We start from the raw sequence: 23,485 nt of genomic DNA on the forward strand, positions 1-23,485 counted from the left end.
GGGTTTGTTCAGTCTTGAGAAAAGAAAGCTTAGGAGAGACCTTAGTATCTATCATGTTCCAGTACTTGAAGGGTGACTACAAAGAAGACGGAGACTCCTTTTTTTCAAGGAGCCACGTGGAAAAAAGGAGAGGTAGTGGGTAAAACTTACTCCCGGGGAGATTATGATTGGACACAAGAAGAAAAATTTTCACAATAATTGACCATTGGAGTAATCTCCCCAGGGAATTGGCGGATTCTCCAACATTTGCCACTTTTAAGATTTTTAGCCTGTGTTTTTGCCAAGAAAGGTTGGACTAAATGATCCTTGAGGTCCCTTCCAACCTGATATTCTATGATCATCAATTGTCACCATCATCATGGAAGATGGTTTTGTGCCAGTCTTCTAGCTCTGTGGACCTCACTTGATCTTCAGCATGTGCCTGCCTCGCAGCTCCTTAAATCCTGCTCTGTGAATGTTCCTCAATAACACGATTAGCAACCTCAGTTTTGATATTAGCAGAGCACATCCACAATAACCTCACTGCAGCAGACTGTGAGGGGGATATACAACTGCTCCTGCAGCTGGGTCTTGTGTGGTGGTTTTAAGGCTATGCCTTTAACTTCTTTTCACAGAGTTCAAGCAGAAACTGGACCACTTCTGCATGTGGTGTTGTAAGGCCAGTGCGAGCTGGATCAAAATGGAAACTCTGCCTCCTGCATTTTTGGAGTAGTAAAGAGTAGATATGCCTAGGTCTTTGTCATTCAGGTTGGACAGAGCTCAGGAGATTCTGAAGCCTCCATATGAGGTTCTGTGGCCAAAGGACCAGCACACACACCACATTTTGAAAAATGCCAGCATGATGTCTCTTTGTTAACACAATTATTTTGACATGCACCCATTTCTATATATAGTCAGACAGTTTTAATTGTAACATATTTGAAAGACTGTATTTTCCCAAAGAGCAAAATACATCCAGGATACTGCAAAGTTAATGAAGGTGGTGCTCAGCCACTGACAGTGACAATGAGGATTTCCAGAACATTCCTGCCCTTACATCTGTTCCCTCAAAGCTGAGCTGTCCTGATGCTTGACTTCTGAAAAAGGTCACCCAGCGCATCAGTGGAAGCAAGGACACCACCTGCCACCTTAGGGAAGGGCCCAATGAAGGTGTGCACCTTGGGTTTTTGGGTCTCTCCAGTCATAATTAGACTGAATTTGTAACCTGGCAATTGTGTTAAAAGATGTTAGGTGTGATGCTCTCCACTGTGGTATATCCCCAAATAGAATAATAGAATTGTTAGGATTGGAAGGGACCTCAAGGATTATCTAGTTCCAACCCCCATGCCATGGGCAGGGACACCTCACACTAGATCAGGTTGCTCACAGCCACATCCAGCCTGGCTGCAAAAACCTCCAGGGATGAGGCTTCCACCACCTCCCTGGGCAACCTTTTCCAGTGTCTCACCACCCTCATGGGGAAAACCTCCTTCCTAACATCCAATATCAATCTACCCATTTTCAATTGTCCCTAGTCCTATCACCACCTGACACCCTCAAAAGTCCCTCCCCAGCTTTCTTGTAGGCCCCCTTCAGATATTGGAAGACCACAAGAAGGTCTCCTCAGAGCCTTCTCTTCTCCAAACTGAACAACCCCAACTCTTTCAGTCTGTCTCCATAGCAGAGCAGCTCCAGCCTTCTGATCATCCTCGTGGCCCTTTTCTGGACAAGTTCCAGCACCTCCAGATCCTTATTGTAATAGGGGCTCCAGAACTGGATGCAGTACTCCAGGTGGGGTCTCACCAGAGTGGGGTAGAGAGGGAGAATCACATCCTTCGACCTGCTGGCCACACTTCTCTTCGTGCAGCCCCGGATGTGATTGACATTCAGCCAGCTATCCCATCTTAGCGTCTGCTTGCAGGCGTGCATAAAACCAGAGCGTTTCTGACAGGCTCTACCTTTCCAACCCCGAAAGCCTCAGCCGACAAGCAAGAGCCCTCTCTCTCTTTCGCACTTCCCACTTCGGCGACCCCCTGGCCGCCAGGGGTACCGCACGCCGCCCTTTCCCGACCGCCGCCGACAACGCCTCCCAAGGACAGCCTGTGCGGAGGGGTCTCCGCCTTGCCTCCAGCCGCTCCCCGCACACAGGACTGCCCCGGGGCCCACCGCCAGCGGGAACCGCTCTAGACGCCGTGCGCGCCGCCGCGTCCCCCAGCCCCCGCGGCTCCACGCGCGCCGGCCGTTGCTGGGGTGGGGGAGGGGCCGCCGGCGCCGCGCGATCCCGCCTCTCCCCCACTCCCTTCGCCATCCCCCGTCTGGCCCCGGCGGCGGCGGGCGGCGCTCGCGGGGTGACAGGCAGGTCTAGGCCACAGCCGAGTGCGCACGCGTCAGTTCCGGCGGGGAGCGCGGCGCGGCGCGTGGGTAGGAAACGCCGCGGCGGCGGGGGAGCGGAAAATGGCGACGGCCGCGCAGCTCACGGATGAGGAGCTCTTCTCAGAGCTGAGGCGCTTCGGCTTCTCCCCGGGGCCGGTCACTGAGAGCACCCGACCCGTCTACCTGAAGAAGCTGAAGAAGCTGCGCGAAGATGAGCGGGCCGGGGCCCGCAGTGGCGCCAGCAAGACCCGGAACAGCAACAACAATAACACGGGGGCCGGAGCGGCGCCGGGCGGAGGCGGTGGCCCCGGGCGAGCGGCTCCGGGCGTGGGCGCGAGGCTGGTCGGCTCCGAGCACCCCTACCTCCCCGGGGCTGCCGCCGCCGCCGGGAGCGGCCGGAGCCGCGCAGCACCCCCTGCCGGGGGCGGCAAAGTGCTGCTGGGCTTCAGCTCGGACGAGTCGGATGTGGAAACCAGTCCCCGGAGCCAGGCCGGCGCCGGTGGCGGCAGCAGGAGGGAGCGGGCTTCACCCTTCTTCCGCGGCCTGAGGCCCGCCGCCCCCCACGGCGCCTGCAGCTTGAGTAACAGCTCTACTCCGGAGGAGGCGGCCAGGCGGAAGCCCAACGCCTGGTGGGGGGCGGCGGCGGCGGCCAGGAGGCCGGCGGCGGCTCAGGGTGTGAGGGAGCAGGGAGACGGCCGCGAGGAAGGAGGGGAGGAGGACGACGAAGAAGAGGAGGAGAGCGGGCAGCAGCGATGGAAGAACCGGACCGTGAACGGTAACCGTTTCCTCTCTTACGGCGGCAGCAGGGACAAGTACTCCGACTCGGAGGAGGAAGAGACGGCGTCGGGGACGAGGGCCAAGCAGCAGGTACCGAAGGAGGAGTCTGTCGTTCGCCGGCCCAGACGGAGCCTCAGCAAGTCTCCTGCTCCATTCATAACAAGCAAATGCGCTGCAGCCGGCGCTGGCGTGATGGAGACGGGCCAAGAAAGGGCTGGCGGAGGCTGCGGTGCTGGTGTAGTCGTAACGAATGACAGGGCGGCGGCGGAGGCAGCTGCTGCCGGGAGTCTAGACAGGGACAGAAATCAGGAGGAGGAGGCGGCGGCGGCGGGGAGAGGAGGATATGAAAATCTGGACTCTAGTCCTTCCAGCCCCAGATACCGCGCTGGCCTGTCTAAGAAATCCCCTGCAGTATCGCTGCTGCCCTCGCCGCCCACGGACGTGGACAGCAGTAAAATCACTGACCCTCCAGGCAACATTAGAAAAGCGACCAATAATCATGTTCTCGGCGGTGCTGCTGGTAGCTATAATGTTGAATCCAGGATCTATTCAGCTACTAATAGCCTTCCCTCGGGTGGAACCACCTCCTCCCTTAGACTCAACCACTCCAATCATACGGGTTCAAATCATACCTACCTGAAAAACACCTACAAGAAGAATCTCTCAGAGCCCGAGGAGGAGCTTCTCCAACAGTTCAAAAGAGAGGAGGTATCCACCACTGGAGGCTTCAGTGCACATTACCTGTCCATGTTCCTCTTAACTGCTGCATGCTTGTTCTTTCTGGTACTGGGATTCACATACCTGAGAATGAGAGGTTCTGGAGTAGCTGAGGATGTGGGAGCCAACAGTAAGTATTAGGTGAAGGGTAAGAGCAGTTTTTCTGCAGCTGGATATAAAACTGTTAATTCACCTTTGCGTTTCCAGAAGTGGGTTCCACCCTTGGTATAATCTTTTTATATAGGATAGAGCACAGAGAATTGTCTTTCCTTAAGTGTAGACCTTGCAAGCTGGTATAATAACCTTGAAAGACATCCTAGCCTTCTATGGTGTAATCCCTTGATACCTTTTTTAATGTGCTTTCTTCACAAAGCAGTTTTATATGTTTTGTTCAATACAGCAGATGTGTGATTAACAGAGAATTGACGAGGCAAGGCTTTATGCTAACCTCACAGAGGTAATCATGCACATTTAGATACCTGAGATTCCTGCAGGGCTAAGATTTGACTCTAGTTGTTAATAATTTTTTTTTCATTTATGTGTATTGAGGCTTGAAAAGGATGCTACGTTGAGATAAAGTTGCACACTACAACAAATTTTTGCCGTGAATGTTGGACCTGTTGTGTATTGTTTTCTAAAAAGTACTTTTTTTTGTTTCCTAAATATAATTGACGGTGTGTTTATACCTGTAATACTGTTGTGCTTTAGTTTGAATTTTAGAGCATTCTGGTTTTAATCCTAAACGATTTGGGAACTTCGTTAATATGTGAAAGTAACTTCTCGGAATGGATTTAGAAACTACCATTTTCAATTCACAAAGTGTATGAAAATGGGAACGTACCACCTAAGGGTGGTGATTCATGCTAATTCAATTCTTAGCTGCCCTGAAATGTACAGTGGAGATTCCAACATCAGAAAGAAAAATCATGCCGTTGCTGTCTTAGTTTCTCATCAGGAGCAATAAGAAATTATGCAAAAAGCTACTTTTGGGACGTGAGAGCAGTCGAAGGTCTTTGGGGACTTGTGGTTTTTCTTGAAATGATTGAGGAAGGTGGGGGAGTGTATGCATGTGCGTGTATTTCTTTGTATAGATAGAGGATTTACATACTTGTGTGGGCATGTATGCAGTGCCTTGTAAGGAGTGATCCCAGTGTTAGACTGCGATCTGCTTGATGTTACCGGTCAGAAATAGCAGTGCGAGCTGGTTTGGGTTTTTTTTTTTTTTGTTGTTGTTGTGTTGGGTTTTTTGTTTTGTTTTGTTTTTTTCCCCCCCAAACGTTTTTCTTTACATCGTGATAGCAGAATAGTGCTTACTTCGGTTCGGTGCTCTTTGGCGTGGGCACTAAAGGATTTGGTGTTTAGGGAGAACAGTAGCATCAAGGACTTAAGTTATTTGCAGTGGTTCCATAGATGTCCACGTGGCTCTTAACTACCGTTCAGCCTTGTTTTTTGAGAGAGTGATGAACATATGCAGGTGGGCTAAAATTAGATACAGTATAGTGTGACTATTAGGACTACTCATATTCTGTGGTTAACTTCTGACCATCACTCCTTGAGACATACGTAGATTTTCTTACTGATAAGCTGTGTAATTCAACTAATACATATTCAATTTTTCTTTGTGGTCTTGAAACCTGGTGATTTTAATAGGGAATAAGGTCTATCAGTTTACTGGGGTAATCTTATTGCCTGTCAAATTCAGTGGTTGAGTTAAAATTCACCTGCCATGCAGACTGATAGTTGAATGCCTCAGCTATGCAGATAGGTATTATACTGTGAAAAGAAATCCACTCTGAACTTATTGTCTTGGAAGAAAATTGTTTTTGAATGCATGAGCTTGTCTACAGAACACATGATCACTGTGTTGAGTATATTGCTCTTGAAAGGTTAACCCAACTGCAACTGATAGACAGGGAAAATTGTTATTTTCTGCTCTTTTGCTTGTGCAAGGCTGCCCAGCCAGTGATCCGGTAGCCCACTGTTGCTTGGTAGTTCAGTTAAGCCAGTTCTTGGCCTGTTTCTATTCCTTCTCTTTTCAGTGGAACTCCTCAAAGTGGACTTCTTGAACTGTTCTGGCAGTGATGCTCACATTTCATCTGTTCTCCTTTCTCCCAGCCCTGGGCTTTGCAGCATAAAAAATGGGAACAGGAGAAGAGGGCCCTCTGGAAGAAGCAAACAGTAGGTTTAGTGTCTGTTTCCTTTGATAGGAAGAGGAGCAAGCCACTTCTTTTAAGTAATGTGGGAATAAACAGGGGATTACCTTACCCATATGCTCAGCACATGCTCCCTAAATTCTTGCTTCTCAAAGGGCATATGCAACAAAAAAATGGTAGGTCTGTAGAACAGGCAAGAACAGACAAAGACTGGCCAATAAAACCTGATTGCTACTGTGAAGGGAAAGAACCCTGACTTATCTTAGGTGCTTCCCTAAGCTTAAGCATCATCTGAATCAGTCCTTTGGCTCTTCTGTTTGTGTGGGTGTATTGTCTGTTTACTTTGTAGAAGCAGAACTGCTTCATACATTTTAAATAAAAACTAGTGTGTCTCAAGAAACAACCCTTCAGTTGAGTGAGTGGATACAGAGGATTTTTTCCTGTCTTGTAAAGTGGCTGTAGGTGAGATTCTATTGGCAGAGAGTGATTTGATTGTGGGAAACCTCCATTATTTTCTACTTTAGATGACATCATAAGTATTTTTAGGATTCAGTGAAGTGCTATACCATAATTACAACACTTATTGTAAGAAAACAAAAAAGGCAGGTATTTTTATATTTTAGTGGCTTCTTATTTTGACTTGGCAGAGAATGATAGACAGTGAGCTTAATGTTGGTTGTTTTAATTGTTCCTTACCTAAAACGAAATTAAATAAACATGATATTTTGTATTTGGCATTGAGAAATATTTATCACCGAGTACACCCAACAGGTTGTAATCTGAGAACAGAGGATGTGTGTGTGTGATGGGGAGGAGCTTAAAACTAGGTGTTGGGGTTGAATTTAGGCCAGGTAATAATACAGATGAGAATTGGTAAGCAGAAAACTTGAGGATTGCCACTTTAGCCATGCATAATGTTTAAATGAAATTAATTTGAAGTCATTGAAAATGAACTGCTCTTTAAGCTTAAATAAAACACCAGCTAATGCATAAGTATATATTGTGCTTGCAATCTTTGATGGTGTTGTATGTGAAAAGAAAGGCCAGTTTGGACTTGGTGGTGGTAACCTCATTCATGTTGGTTTTGCTGCAGCAGCCTTCAAAACATCCTGGGGTTCTATCAACTTCTTGCTAAGCCAACATTGTATTTTGGTAGAAAAATGGTGGAATTTACTTTTATCTGCTTCCTATGGTTCTTCAAACTCTGAAGAACTGGGTATCCTTTCCAACTGTATTTTGTGATGATACTCTAAGCGTTTTAAGTGGCTGCTCCTGGTAGTTAGTTCTATAATTATTTTTCATAGGAATTTGATAACAGTATCAGATCAGTAGATGTTACTTTTGGGGTCTGGCTTACTTTTTGAAAGATGAGGGCTCTACTACAGGTGCTGTTTAAGGTTGTAATTTGAAATAGGTTCCGTTTGGGTTCTCATTGTTTCTTCTGCACTACTTTGCCTGGAGAACAGTGATGTGGCAAAAACCACCACTAAGAACAAAAGTAATCTTGAAACTACTGGGTTGGTCTCCTTTAAAATCTTAGATTCTTTTTAGGAGAGGTGTTTCAAAGTGGCATCTCTTGCTAAGTCATTTTGATACTTTCTATGATACTTGTTACAAAATAACTGCTAGGAGTATATTTGCTACAACTTGTGTTTTTGGAATGTTAATTCCAGAGATTTAGGAGTTCCTATACTGCAAGTGGAAGATGATGCAAATCACAATTCTGAGAGTTTAATTCTATTCTATTGGTGTTCCTTTGTTCTCAACTTCTAAATCCCTTGGGTGTTAAAACTTCTATGGAATTTTATGCAGGGAGTTTCCATTGTTAAGAAGTTAGAGTTGCTGTATAAAAGGCAAGAAGATGGCTGTTAATGCTCACAGGCCTGCAAATTACTATTCAAGTGCTGCTGTGTTTCACAGATAACTTACAAATCTACTTACCTTATAAAATCAGCTTCTCAGAAGAGTCTGTCTTCTTGACAATGTTGTCTCCAGCGGAAGTGAATTAATTTTGGATAAATATTTATATATGAGAGGGCAGTAAAGGAAAGAATCAAAATTTAAGGATTAAGAGAGTTCCTGTGTTACGTCTGTTAATGTTGCATGTACTTTCCAAGTGTTAGTCTGTCTTTTCTGTTTGACAGTACAACAACTTCTATTGACATATTAGCATATAGCTCCTTTTGCTTTCTGTATATTGCTTTAAACTCTAGTTAGCAAGTGATACAAAAAAATTCTGATGCATATCTTAAAGGCTAATCTCTTGCAGCAGATCTCACTTCTGTGGTTTAGTGGGTTTGGGATCAAGATCAATAGATCAAAAATACCCTAGGCTGCCTTCATAAAGGTAAAGCCAAGTACAATAGTTAAATTTCCTTAGGATTCTTGAAATTTTTAAACTTATGGTTCCTTATGGTGCATTATTTCTGTAACTCTTAAAGATGAGGAACTTGGCCAAGGCTTATATCCAGGAAAGTGCAGATAATTGTCACAGGGTACAAAATAATTTGTCTTACCTGACAACTTCACATAATTCCTAAAGGACAATAAATGGCCTATTTACCTTAGTAGCAGATCTGTAGCTTAGAGCATAAATGTGAAAATTGCTCATCAGAATTTGAAACACAAATAATGCAACTTCAGAATTTATGTTTTTAAGGAGATTTTGACAATTGGTTTGGAATATTTAGAACTAATATACATGGCATTCATACCTGAAATGTGCTGCTGTTTGCAGACCTGCACAAAACTTTCCTTATGCTATGGCTTTCTTAAAATTACACAGTTTTTTTCAGTGTTACTATTATAGCCTGGTTTTTTGTGAAATAAGTCATGGGACGCTGAAACTGAGATTACTTGCTTGTGGAACAGGGATGCAGAAACGCTCTGGCAGGACCTGATTCACTAGGTATCAAATGGACTTGTGCATGGTAATTTTCTTGAAAGAAAATTCAGTTTCTCATGTGAGAAAATTGAAGGTGATCTAGGATCTGAAAGCAGATCTAGTTGCAACTTTTCCATGTTTTAAAACATTGCAGACTAGAAAGGAGTGGGAAAGCAAAAAGCAAGCTTGTGTTTCTTCTGTTAAGAACCTCTGCCAGCTTCAAGTGCAATACAGATTTCTTTCTGCTTAGGACAGATGCATACAGTGATAATGGAAAGAATGAAAATATTTTAAGGAATAACCCACAATACCCAAGGCCTTAAATTTAATGTAGGAGCCTCACTTTACGCTCTTTCATAATCTTTAAGTGCTCTAGTATGAGAGGAGAATCAGGCCTTCAATCTTTCTGTTCCTGAGGACCGATTGTCTCCAAAAATCACATACGTTTAATTCCTGTTGACATCGGTGTTTCTTCTGGCAGTAGTAGGCTGTGAAACTTGGCCTTGATTGCTTACCTAGCTAAGCTAGCAGGAGTGCTAGAGTCATACTAAACTGATCCCTGTCATGCTTCTAGACTTGTGCTTCAGAAATAGCATGAACACATGAACAAGCCAGAGTTGCTGTTTGAAAAAGTTTTTTTTTTCTCGTCGCTTAACAAAAAAGTGTAGTCAAGTAAATGAAGCAAGTACCTCTGTTTTTGTTGATGAAAGTGCTGTTCCAATCACACAATTAACAAGGTTGGAAAAGACCTTCAAGATCACAAGTCCAACCTGTCACCCAACACCATCTAATCAACTATACCATGGCACTAAGTGCCTCATCCAGGCTTATTTTAAACACTTCCAGGGATGGTGACTCCACCACCTCCCTGGGCAGCCCATTCCAATGAAGAATTTCTTCCTAACATTCAGCCTAAACTTCCCCTGGCACAGCTTGAGACTGTGGCCTCTTGTTCTGTCACTGATTGTTGAGAAACACAGAGTCTATTGTAGTTGTGAGGCATATACTCCTTACACATTTAAAGTTCTTGTGGGTATTTGTATTCTCTGGTAAAATTAGTTGTCTGTTGTGATCTGTGGTAGGTTGAGGGAAGTAAGTTGACTAAAACGATTGTGAAGTCAAGGTATATTAAGAAAAAAGTGATTTTTCAGGGGACTGGCATGTTTACTAGGTACTTCAGTAGTGGTGTCTTTGTCCTTGCTTTTCCTGTTTTGGCTTCTACTGTTGCTGCTGGTAAATGTAGAGCTGGCAGAGAAGGTGGTAATGTCTTTGCTGCGATTATAGTAAGTGAGGATATGGTATAACTTTGCCTCTGATCAAAGTAACCTTTATGGCTTGTGTTCTCTGAGGAATTCTGATTTAGGAAAGCTTGGAATGGGGGAAGTGTTACTGGTAGAAACATGCTAATGGATGCAAGGATAGATGTAAGAACACCTGCACAACTTACAGCGAATGTCATAGGTTACTTCTGAATAGAAGGTTTGCTCCAGTTGATGTTGGTCTGATGTTGAGTCCTACTATGGCTGTACTTCCACGCAGTGCTGTTTAGTAATGTTCTCTGTTCTGCTGCGTGTTTACAGTCTGGTGTGGAGGCTGAGAGGGTAAGGAGCCACTGAGTGCCAATGTGGGCTAAATGTGATACTGGCAAACATGATGTGTCTGTTGGGCCTAGATTGTTGGAGGAAATGTGCTGTTATGCCTGGTGTTTTGGAGGGGAAAGGATCAGATTTTCTCTTTTCTGAGGGTCATACTGTAATGTAAGTATCTTGAATAAAGCTGCCTTTTTAGAGTCTTAACTTCTTTTAGATGGTTTAAATGAACTCCGAGTGACTGATACAAATAGGTAAGGCTGTTAAATGTGGGGAGGAGAAGTCAAGGCTTAAAAAGAGAGGTCCAATTTTGAATTAAATGTCATTAAAACTAAGTAGTCTATATGATCTATTGAAGTCTAATGATGCTATGCTGTGTAAGTAATAGGTCTGTTCATAAATGAAGGGTCGTAGACCAATTCCTTAGGCCAGTTTTTCAATATTATAGAGAAGGCTATTTACTTAATTAAAAGTTGGAAGATGGCTCATTAGGAAATAATTTTGTAAACATACCAAGACTTCCTCCATACTAATTTTATTCCCTTACTTCTTAATGCAGGGTTTATGTAGAGGTCATATCCCCTTAACATTTTCTTTATTGAAGAAGTACAAGAAACTTGTGCTTGGACTCATTACATCTTGTGAAAATGCATCATCAGCCTGGTCTTGCTAGGCAGTCAACTGAACAAAACTTTATCCCAAGAGGACAGCTGAGCTGAGTTGGATCAGTGTAGTGTTATTCCAGACTAGATTTTTTTTTTTAAGGCCACATCTAGATCGTAATCAAAGAAACAGTTGAATCTCTGAATTGCTTATTGGAGAAACCTCAGACTGTCTATTGACTTTGGTCATGGTTTGCTCACTTTAACCATCTGTCCCCTCAATACTCATCATCTCACTATGTACTTAGATGAAACATCCCACAACACACTCATTGAGTAATACTAACCCTGTGTCTCTTCAGTATCACCCAGCTGGACAGCATGAGCTCCTCACATCCAGTATCCCCATATCTCACAGCACAAACTCCATCAAACAAATTTTTATCTGGATGTGTAGATATTCTTGTTAATAGAGAACAGCAATTGTGCCTGAACTACTCTGAAACCTGTCAATAGGTGTTGAGCAATGGAATGTTTACTGTGAACAAAGAGTTTCAATATTAAAAAGTAAAGAAGGAATTTTGTTGTTGTTTTATTGTTAGTGTTGTCTGAACCCCCTTTTGGTTTTGGGGGTTTGTTTAACGATGGTTGTTTGTGGGGTTGGTTGGTTGGTTTGTTTTTCCCTTTTCCCTTTAATTCTCAAGATAGTTTCTTGAGAAATGGAGGAACGTTTCATCATGAAATTTTCTGTTTGTCGCTGGCATTTGACCTGTATCTCCAAGTTCAGTGGGCTGTTTGTTCTTTTTCAGGTGTCATGCTTCAGACAACCAGGGTATTTGTTAATTTTGTTGAGTGACAGACTGGGTGGTGCATGTGTGACAAAATCCTGAGACTCTGGAAGTCCACAGTCAAACTGGATTTTTGGGGACAGGCCAGCTTGGCAGTCTTGCTTGGGCTGTTTCTCATTCTTGCAAATTCCTTGGAAATAGTTTACTGTTACTTTGTAAATAAGAGAAAATGATTTATGAAATTCCTTGGTGGGATCTTGAAACTGAGGAATGTATGATGTCAGCTTCATCATAGTCTATTTCTGTATGGGTTTGCACCTGATTGTATGATCCAAGGAAGTATCTGGAGGTGAGAAGTATTTCAAGGAAAAAGATGAAAAAAAAAATCTGTGTTTGTTTTGGCTTTTTTGGGGGCAGGGGTTTGTTTATTTTTGGTCAAAATAAATTTTTGATAGCTGAGAAAATGAGGTTAGACATTCAGATTTCCTTTTGGAGAAGGAAAGTGCTGCGATGGAGAGACAGGACGTGGCCTGATGCAAGCCAAGTGTCGATTTATTGTACAAAGCTTTTTCTTTATATAGGTGAACATAATATCAGAAGGCAGCTTGTAATTGGTCATTGGTATGTCCATACTACAGTTGTAAATTCATGATTGGCTACAGAGAGAAAGTATCACACGAACGCATGTATTTTTCGGAAGTCTTAAGCATACGTCAGGCAAGAGATAAAGGGATTCCATAATTCTGTCCTAAGTTTTGCTTTGTTCTTGTTATCAGGTCCCTGCATAACTCCCTTAGGTCACAGTGGCCTCTAGAGAGCCGACCTGTCTGTGTTTTCCTTCTAGCTGTGCTCTGTTCCCAGGGTTTGCCACCCATCAGGGTTAAAGCATCTCCTTCTATCAGTAAGACAGTGTCTGGGGTTCTGGTCCCTAAATCAATTCCTTCATTTCCCCCTCCCTGTTGAACGATAAGGATTCTCTTGAGTGATTGACTAATTAAACCTTATAAACATTGCAATATACAGGGTAAAAAAGCAATAAAAAAAGCAAAACAGCAAAAGCATAAATGATTGTTTTGGCAAGACTACGAAGTCAGCCAGAAATGGTTAAATGACCGAGACTGCAAAGTCTTCCTCTGATTTGTGAGGGCAGAGCTGGCCAGGCTGTATCCCCACAAATATGGAAAACACCTGCAGGCAGATAATGAGGATGGGAATGTCTCTTCACTTCTATGAATTCAGCTCGATTGCACCATGCAGTATAATTTCTGTACCTCTTCCCTGCTGGAGTAACATCCTGAATATCTGTGGCCTTGTCTGATGTAGAATTAAACACAACACAGTAATGCATTCTTACCAATCCTAACATACTTATCTCTTGAGGCTAGTCAGATTTGTCTTTTCAAATCCTTTACACCCAAAACTATGAAAGCTTTTAAGTGTGCCAGGAAGCACATGTAGAATGATCTTTTCAAGTTCAGTGGTTCAATTTTTTTCAGTGATGTCCCTTTACCCATTCACTGATATGCCCACCAGACAGGTGCTGAAGGGATTGGCAGGTGTTGATACAGAGAGGCACAGCATGTCTCATCCTATGGCCTTGGCAAGTGTGATCCACACATTTTGCTGTGGTTGCTTTGGGATCTGCAAGGCTGCTGCTGCAGTCAGCATCCAAAGGATGATGAAAGCACTGGGACCCAATACAGTCCAAAACGTGTTTAGACACAAGCATATCCTCCACCCGAGGTTATTAATACACTGGTGGTAGTTAAAAAATTAAAATGACGTGTCATTGGGGTTTCCTGGGAATCATTAGGAAGCTGTAAAAAATTTAAATTTTAAAATGTAAAACATACATAGCTTTGTTTAACCAGGCCTCTGAAGAGGCCCCTACCATTCCCCCTCTTTAGTTTTTGCAAAAGTCACTTAAGTGTACTGTGTGAGGGAATAAGGAATACAGGCAACATGAGCGATACCCTACAATTGCAAGAATGAATTAATTTTACCAGATAGATAGGCTGGGCTATTTGTCTATTCCTGGGTAACCACTGTTTAACTGTAACATTCTGGTGAGTTAACAAATAAACATATTCCCTAATTACATAACATTAAGGCATTGAAACATTCAGTCCCGAATGAGATGTTTCCTCCGGGGACACTCGTGCAGTCAGCTTCAGATCAGTGCTTCTGATCTCAGTTAAACAGGCACTGTGGTCAGACTCAGTGGTCAGCTGATTGTCAGCGTCACGGGCACTGCTGTTTGTCCCGTCCTTTGAGTCTTGCGCTGGGCCTTGCCATGCTGGCATCAGGAAAAACCTGTAGGTGGGAAAAGGTGAATCCCTTTCCTAGCCCTGAGTTTTCCCTAGGGAAAACCTGTGTACCAAAAAAGGAAAAGACCTTTTTTTTTTTTGTTGTTGTTGCTTTTCATATTCTTATAACCTTATCTTAAAACCTTTATAAACACAAAAACCAATAGAACACTCTATAACATTCCTAAAATAATCTTATGTTCTGCTAATATCAAAAAAAGATCCTAAAAACTTTAAAAAACTACATAAAATTAAACCATCAATATAATGTACGAAAAACCACAAACAAAAGATAATGCGCGCTTTCCAAAATGAAATCTTATTTACCGTATAGAGCTCTTCTTAAAATTTTGCCGGCAAACTCAAAAAAAAGAGAGGTTCGAACCAGAAAAAAAGGAAAAAGAGAAACCTTAACCTATAAACTCATAAAACCAGTAGCACTTACACAGTATCATGCTTGTTAATTAAGAAAAATACTTTAACACAATCACTAAAAACTTATAAGCAAAAGTCATTTTCTATAAGAGTATACCTTATTACAAATACCAAGTTTGTTTTTTGGGTAGTCAATTACCATCATGCTTATTGTAAAGAAACGCAACAATTGCAGACACTAAAATAATAAATTCCCAAATGCCTTAAAATCAGAAATAATGATAAAAACAATATATAGATATCAGTTGCATTCATGAAATGGTGAAATACCTTTCTTAACAAAACTTAACACTGTTACTTTAAAATCAGAACACAGGTTTCTGCAGACCTTCAACAGGGAGTGAAACAAGGGAGTGAGATAAGGAGGGAGAAGGAAGTGGGGGGAGAGAAAAGGGGGGGGGAGGCAAACGGCAGTAGAGAAGACACTTTTTTCTTTTTTTTTCTTTTTGTTGTTGACATGCTGTTATCTTCAGAAATGTGCAGATTTTCCAGCTTTGAAGTGAAGGCTCTGACTGCATGAGCACTGCCTTCAGCTCCAAGGTTGCTTTTTTACTAATTTCTTGATGAAAAAACTGTGACATTTCTTTAAAGAATCAAGGTCTGTAAACACTAGTGCTGCTGCTGATAGACGAGAGAGATGGGGGCCGCAGCCGCCGCCTCCTCCACGGGACAAGCCAGAGCCAGCGCGGGGGTCGCCGCTCTGAGACTCGTGATGGCCCAGCCAGGGGCCATCTCCTCCCGCTGCCCCATACCGCTGTCCGTGCTGTAACTGTGGGGATTTTTTCTTGCACCCACTTCAGTGCTACTCCAAGATCATGGCCAGAGATAACTTTGCCATGCTTTTTAAGGAGTGCATTAATTAGTTCGTATACGTCTCTCTCTGGGGACAACTCTTGATTCCCCATTTCAGTTTCCCACAGCTCACCTCACTTCCTGGAGGGATGATATGTTGCCGGCCGGCGTCCTGCTTCCTTTCAGCAGCTCACTTAAGTACTGTGGGACGTCACAGCAGGCCACAGTATAGTGGTTATTGCCTCGTCACATCGAGGGTCGCCATTATGCTGTGATTGAGAGACAGGACGAGGCCTGATGCAAGCCAAGTGTCGATTTATTGGACAAAGCTTTTTCTTTATGTAGGTGAACGTAATATCAGAAGGCAGCTTGTAATTGGTCATTAGTATGTCCATACTACAGTTGTAAATTCATGATTGGCTACAGAGAGAAAGTATCACATGAACGCATATATTTTTCAGAAGGCTTAAACATATGTCAGGCAAGAAATAAAGGGATTCCATAATTCTGTCCTAAGTTTTGCTTTGTTCTTGTTATCAGGTCCCTGCATAACTCCCTTAGGTCACAGTGGCCTCTAGGGAGACGACCTGTCTGTGTTTTCCTTCTAGCTGCACTCTGTTCCCAGGGTTTGCCACCCATCAGGGTTAAAGCATCTCCTTCTATCAGTAAGACAGTGTCTGGGGTTCTGGTCCCTAAATCAATTCCTTCAGGAAAGTAGTCCCACTACTTCCTTTTGGGTTTTGTTTTTTGTATCTGTAAGCATGTGAAATACTACTTATGCAAAAGCAGCTTTGGATAAAGGTGTTCCTAAATCGCTGCAGGAAACTGAGAATCTGAGCTGTATCTAAAGGTTATATTCAAGTTTGGGTACTTCATATTTTGTGTGCAATAGCAAACACATGTTCATTTTGATGTAAACTCAGGAAAAAAAATAAAATGGAGTGTTGAGGGCATCTGAAAGAGCCATACTATTGTACATACAGTGTTCTCTGAGCTAGTAGGTTTTAATTTCTCACTGAGAACAGAAATACCAGCCTTTTAAATACTTCTGAGAGCTTGCTCATTCACAATGTGTAGTACACAGTCTGACGTGGTGATCCTAGATGTATGACCAGTGTCTGTTAAGTTTGACTTTCATCAAAGGTGGTACTCCCAGTAGAAATGCTGTAGACTTTTTTTTGTCAGCTTCTTTGCACTGAGCATTAATGTGTCTGTGTACTTTGTAATTGGAAAATGTAGTGGCTAATGGACTCTTTGGTTTATAACTTTAAATACTGGTTGGCTTTTCTTCCCTCTTGACCTTTGTCCAAAGGTGCTGTAGAAGTGCACATGAAGTGAGGGGAAAGAGGCAAAAAAGGATGTTAAATCCAGACTTCTTTTATTCTGCTCTGTAAGATCTGTGCTATTAAAGTCATTCCTTTAGAGTGAGAGGAAACTGGAGGGAAATCACACGAAGGTAGCATCCCTGGGAAGGAGCTGTCCTGGTGATTTGAGGACCAAAGGCTGAATAGGGTCTGCCTGGCCCATCTGGTGAAAGCAGTGAATTAGCATATGATATTCTTTGCCATTCAGGAGATGAGAATGTAATGAGCTTCCTAAGCCTCAGCATCAGACTACCAGCTCTATGGCCATCTTAAGCATGAGATAAATAGCTTGAGGAAGGAGAGTTTTATGAATTCCTCTAGTTCACACCTACCTTTGTACTACACACACCTTGTACTACTCTGTAGTGACTCATGTACCTGCAAATAGTCAGTGGTGCCATAAGGTTTTATTGTCCCTGGTGTTTGAGATTTTGGTAAAAGTCACTTGTTCTTGCTTCCCATCCTCTTTTTGCTGATTCCATATGGCAGATGAGTTTCTTGCTAAGATAGGTTCTTTTTTCTCTCTAGATCCACTTGACTCAGAAGTGCACACAGCACTGCTAGAAGATTGATCAGCTTAATCCACTAGCTAGCTGTTCGTGTTACCCTTTAACAGGCATAACTTGTTCAACTAATAAACAATTATGATAACAGTACTGGAAATCTTAGTTCAAGCATATTATTTAGCTGAGTATAGGAGGCAGTGGTAATGTATGGCTGTGTAGTGATACAGTTGTTCCCTTCAGGTAATTTTTTTTGAACCAGACAGTTTATGCTATCAAACAGATGCATCTGGTATGCTAAACAGCCTGGAAGTTTAGCCTGCTCCTTAGAGTCTTAGTCCAGCTGAGTAAAAATGGAAGTTACTGCATATTGCCTATTTGTATCCCTTTCCTGTGATGTTATGTCTTAAATTACTGCTGAGTGTGTGTGCAAGGAAGGTAGTATTACCTAATCTTTACAATGCATTGCAAATACTTTTTTTTCTTGAGCCATTTTTCCTAACAGAACACAGACAGCTATTTCTTCACTGAAATGCAATATAGTGTGGGTGCAAAATCTGTTGCTATAAACCTGGAGAAGAGGATGCTTTAAGAACTGTTTTCATACAGGTCATGAAAAATTATTTTAATAAATAACCTAATAGCTTAATGTGCTCTTGCTTGAGTATGTTCTTGTACTGTGTATGCTTTATTGATATTATTGTAGGCATAGGGTAGATAGAGCGAAGACCAATTCCTGGGTGAGTGTAGCAGCTGAAGGTATTGTCTGGAGTGTTTGGTGACTGACATTTGCTACTTCTGATGATACCCCTCACCCTTCCAAAACAGAGATGTGAACACTACCCAAATCTTTTCTGCCCAAACCTCTAATCTGTCTATGGAAATGGTCCACTAAGATGCAGTGTTGATTTCTTGCTGATAGTGATAGGTAAAGGTTGTTCTGTTTCTTGGTATGGTTGCTTGGGCTTCTGTTTGGTTTCCTTCATCTGTTGCTTAGTTATTTTCACAGGGTCTTCTCATAGAAAAAGTGAATTTTCCTTTTTTTAATTTTTATTTATTTAATATACACAGGCAGGTTGCACATTCTTCCTTTTGAAATAAGCAGTGTCTCTTACTATAGCTCTTTAGGCTTTTTTTTTTCTTCACTGAGTCTTGCTGTGGTTGATGGTGATATTTAGGAAACAGGAGACCAGAAAGAAGGAAAGGCAGCCTCTGTTAATATTTGCAGGTATTAGTCTCAGGTGTCAACTCTGTTTGAAATGGACACTTCAGCAGATTCTAGCTGACAGCACCATTCATGGAGTGAATGTGGCAATAATATAGTCAAAACTCTCTCTAAAGTCAGCTCTGTTGCCAGACATCAGTCTTGGCAACTCTCAGTTCTGGATTCATTTTATAGAGCTTTTTACTTAAAAAGAACTTATTTTTTTAAGAACAGCCAGCCAACAGTTCTGTTTCAGTTTTGCAGTATTAGAATATCTACAGTCACTACGCAGATTGAAATATTTTACTTTGTTTTAAGTACAAAGCTTAGGACTTCTCGGTTTTCAATCATTAATGCAAGTACTAGAAAGAAACTATTATTTTTATTCTAATGAAACAGAACAATCTGAGAAGCTCTCCCAAAACACTAGTTTCTCTTCTTTATCATGGACCAATTGACATGGCTTTTAGCATGTTTCAACATTCAGGTCTATTCCAACTGGTATTTAAATAGGCAGGAGTAGATTTGAGCATTTCTAGAAAGGGTGATACAGCTAAAAGAAGCAATGAAGAATTCCATTGTTTTAGGTAAAAAGGTGGGAAATAACAGAATTTCTCTTTGAAAACCTCTATTTTCAGGGCTGGTAAAAAAAATGCCTGAATTGCAATGTCTGTCACAAATAAGGCAGTTTTAATTCTTTTGGAGGTGGGTTTTGTCAGATCCAGAAGTGATTATAAAATAATTTGGTTATAACATCAACTCTGATATCACCTCTTCACAAACAGAATGAATTCAGATTGTACTGGTAAAAAATATCCATAAAACCTGTCTAAACTGAGGCAGTTGAGAAACTGACTTGATATTAAGGAAAGATTCAGCTGGTTTTAGGGTTTCCTCTCTCCCATATGGCAGACTGTACTGCTGTTCAGAATTGGCATGGGCAAGGACTTTTCAAACTGTAATGGTGTACTGAATTTTAAAATAGAAAAGCTTTTTCCAGAGCACACTAAAATGCCCAAGCCCAGAGGTTTAGCCTACTGATTCTGAGTGCGTTCTACCTGAATTAGCACAATCTGGAGATGAAGATTACACAAAAACTGCTCATTTGCAGAGAGGAAAATAAGGCAGGATGATGTTAAGCTGTTGGAAAGATGGAGATCTGGAATAACTTACTTTGTGTAATAAATAATTTTTTCCCCTCGCATTTTAAGGTTTAGAAGCTTCAAGAAACAGTATTTTAGAATTGCCCTTGACACATTCCCAGTGTGTCACTGGGTGGACTCAGTACTTGTCCCCAGACTTAGCAAAATAAAGTTGCAGGTCTGTTAGTTGATGTTGGAAGCACCTGGATTGTAAAACCAAGAACCTGTTTCTAAGGTCTAGGTGGCTAAAGGACCATTTCAGATCACAGTGCTTCCAGTATTGTTGCTTCCTCCGTTAACAACAACTTATCCAGCTATTTTTTTTTAATTCATAGAATCATAGAATCAAGAAGGTTGGAAGAGACCTCAAAGATAGTCCAACCTGTCACCCTAAACCTCATGACTATCTAAACCATAACCCTCTTGAACACCTCTAGGGATGGTGACTCCACCACCTCCCTGGGCAGCACATTCCAATGCCGTAACAACTCTCTCTGTGAAGAGCTTTCTCCTCACCTCCAGCCTAAACCTCCCCTGCACAGCTTGAGACTGTGTCCTCTTGTTCTGGTGCTGGTTGCCTGGGAGAAGAGACCAACCCCCACCTGGCTACAACCTCCCTTCAGGTAGTTGTAGAGAGCAATGAGGTCTCCCCTGAGCCTCCTCTTCTCCAGACTAAACAGTCCCAGCTCCCTCAGCCTCTCCTCATAGGGCTTGTGCTCAAGGCCTCTCACCAGCCTCGTTGCCCTTCTCTGGACATGCTCCAGCAGTTCAACATCTTTCCTAAACTGAGGGGACCAGAACTGGACACAGTACTCAAGGTGTGGCCTAACCAGTGCTGTGTACAGGGGTACAGTGACCTCCCTGCTCCTGCTGGCCACACTCTGCCTGATCCAGGCCAGGATGCCATTGGCTCTCTTGGCCACCTGGGCACACTGCTGGCTCATGTTCAGCTGCTCTCAACCAGTACCCCCAGGTCCCTCTCTGCCTGGCTGCTCTCCAGCCACTTTGACCCCAGCCTGTAGCTCTGCATGGGGTTGTTGTGGCCAAAGTGCAGCACCTGGCACTTGGATTTGTTGAATGCCATCCTGTTGGACTCTGCCCATCTGTCTAGATGGTCAAGGTCCCTCTGCAGAGCCCTTCTACCTTCTAACAGATCAACACCTGCTCCCAGCTTGGTGTCATCTGCAAATTTACTGATGATGGACTCAATCCCCTCATCCAGATCATCAATAAAGATATTGAACAGGATGGGGCCCAGCACTGATCCCTGGGGGACACCACTAGTGACAGGCTGCCAGCTGGATGTGGCACCATTCACCACCACTCTCTGGGCTCGGCCCTCCAGCCAGTTCCTAACCCAGCACAGTGCTGCTGTCCAAGCCACAGGCTGACAGCTTGGCCAGGAGTTTGCTGTGGGGGACAGTGTCAAAGGCCTTGCTGAAGTCCAGGTAGACTACATCCACAGCCTGCCCTACATCCACCAGGCAGTCAGCTGGTCATAGAAGGAGATCAGGCTGGTCAGGCAGGACCTGCCCTTCCTAAATCCATGTTGGCTGGACCTGATCCCTTGGCCATCCTTCAGGTGCGCAGTGATAGCCCCCAAGACAATCTGCTCCATGATTTTCCCTGGCACTGAGGTCAGGCTGACAGGCCTGTAGTTCCCAGGTTCTTCTGTCTGTCCCTTCTTGTGGATGGGTGTCACATTGGCCAGTTTCCAGTCTTCTGGGACCTCTCCAGTGAGCCAGGACTGGTGGAAAATGATGGAGAGAGGCTTGGCCAGCTCATCTGCCAGCTCTTTCAGCACCCTAGGATGAATCCCATCAGGTCCCATGGACTTGTGAATATCCAAGTGACTCAACAAGTCTCGAACTAATTCCACATGGATTTCAGGAGTACAACACTGCTCCTTGACCCCATCGACCAGCTCAGGAGGCCAGTTATCCTGAAGTCCTCCTGCCTTACTGTTGAAAATGGAGGCAAAGAAGGTATTTAGAATCTCAGCCTTCTCCTCATCCTTAGTTACAATGTTACCCTCCACGTCCAATAAAGAGTGGAGGCTCCTCTTGCCCCTCTTTTTAGCATTAATATATTTATAAAAATGCTTTTTGTTATCCTTCAGGGAAGCGGCCAGTTTAATTTCTAACTGTGCTTTTGCCTCTCTAATTTTTCTTCTACATGATCTAACAACATCCTTAAACACATCACTAGTTGCCTCCCCCCCTTTCCAAAGGCGATAAACCCTCTTTTTTTCCCTTAAATCCTTCAGGAGCTCCTTGCTCATCCTGGCCGGTCGTCTTCCCCGCCGGCTCGTCTTACGGCATGTGGGAACTGCCAGTTCCTGTGCCTTTAGGAGCTCCTGTTTGAAGTAGGTCCAACCATCCTGGACCCCTTTCTTCTTAAGGGCTGTTACCCAGGGAACTTTGCGAATAAGTTGCCTGAACAACCTGAAGTTTGCCCTCTGAAAGTCCATAGTGAGGGTTCTGTTACTGCTCCTCCCTATTTCCCTGCATATTGAAAACTCCACTATCTCATGGTCGCTGCACCCTAGACAGCCTCCAACCATCACATCTCCCACCAGCCCTTCTCTATTTGAGAACAGCAGATCAAGCAGAGCCTTACCCCTGGTAGGTTCACCTAAGAGCTGCATCAGGAAGTTGTCATCCATGCACTCTAGGAACCTTCTGGACTGTCTCCTCTCTGCTGAATTAAGTTCCCAGCAGATGTCTGGTAGGTTAAAGTCCCCCACAAGGACAAGGTTTGATGATCTTGAGACAGCTTCCAGCTGCTTATAGAATATCTCATCGGCCTCCTAGTCCTGGTTGGGTGGTCTATAACAGACTCCAACCAGGATGTCAGTTTTGTGCGGCCTCCCTCTGATTTTAACCCACAAGCATTCAACCCTTTCTTCTGCAACCTCAAGTTCTGAGGCATCAAAGGATTCCCTAATATACAGGGCCACCCCTCCTCCTCTTCTCCCTTGCCTGTCTCTCCTAAAGAGCTTATAACCCCCCAGTGCGGTACTCCAATTGTGAGAATTGTCCCACCATGTTTCTGTGATGGCAACTACATCATAGTTCTCCTGGTGAACCAAGAGTTGCAGTTCCTCTTGTTTGTTGCCCATACTGCATGCATTGGTGTACATGCACTTCAGCTGGGCTGCTGATTTCACCAGTTTATGTGGTCCTCCCTCCTCTCCAGGGAGACTGGTTTCCACACCCACCCCCTTCAGACCTAGTTTAAAGCCCTCCCGATGAGTCCTGCCAAGCCCAGTGCCAGCACCCTCTTACCCTTTCTAGATAAATTCAACCCATCTTGGTCCAGCAGGTCAGGTGCAGTAAGAGTTGCCCCGTGATCAAAGAAGCCAAAATTCCGCTGCTGGCACCATCTCCTAAGCCAACTGTTGATGGTGTGGGTTTTCCTGTTCCTCTCAGTGTACACCACTGCTGCTGAGGGAACTGAGCAGAACACCACTTGAGCTCCTGCCCCGTCAATCGATTTCCCACGGGCCTTAAATTCCTTTTTAATCTTCCTGGTGCTGCTCTTTTCAATTTCTTCACTTCCAGCCTGGATTGCCAGCAATGGGTAATAGTCAGAGGGCTGGATTAGTTTAGGTAACCTTTGGGTGATGTCCCTCACCCGGGCCCCAGGTAGGCAGCACACCTCCCTATGGGATGGGTCGGGACGACATATGGGTCCCTCTGTTCCCCTCAAGAGAGAGTCTCCAATAACTATAACCTTTCTCTTTTTCGTTGTGGCACTGTTATTCTTTTAATGAAGAAAAAATTCTGATGGAAAGTATTAGGTTATCCACTTAACACACCTTTACAGGACAGACTGTTGAAAAAGTAGTGCTGCATTTTTGGGGATTAGACTGCTT

At 43.6% G+C, this 23,485-nt stretch overlaps 1 protein-coding gene across 2 annotated transcripts in view; it reads left to right on the plus strand.

Moving 5' to 3' along the window:
* The first annotated feature begins 2,433 nt into the window (after positions 1-2,433).
* The window catches only part of LEMD3 (LEM domain containing 3), a 56,834-nt gene continuing 35,782 nt past the window's right edge, over positions 2,434-23,485 (plus strand). The window contains exons 1-2 of one of the 2 annotated variants that reach the window (XM_054399575.1): positions 2,434-3,963; positions 14,970-14,979. In XM_054399575.1, the coding sequence (XP_054255550.1) occupies positions 2,434-3,963; positions 14,970-14,979 (1,540 nt within the window). Of the gene's footprint in view, positions 3,977-14,969; positions 14,980-23,485 lie in introns of both variants that reach the window. The other variant, XM_054399574.1, reaches the window with a different exon arrangement.

The sequence above is a fragment of the Indicator indicator genome, chromosome 3 (assembly GCF_027791375.1).
Source record: "Indicator indicator isolate 239-I01 chromosome 3, UM_Iind_1.1, whole genome shotgun sequence".
In the NCBI taxonomy this organism is placed as follows: Eukaryota; Metazoa; Chordata; class Aves; order Piciformes; family Indicatoridae; genus Indicator; species Indicator indicator.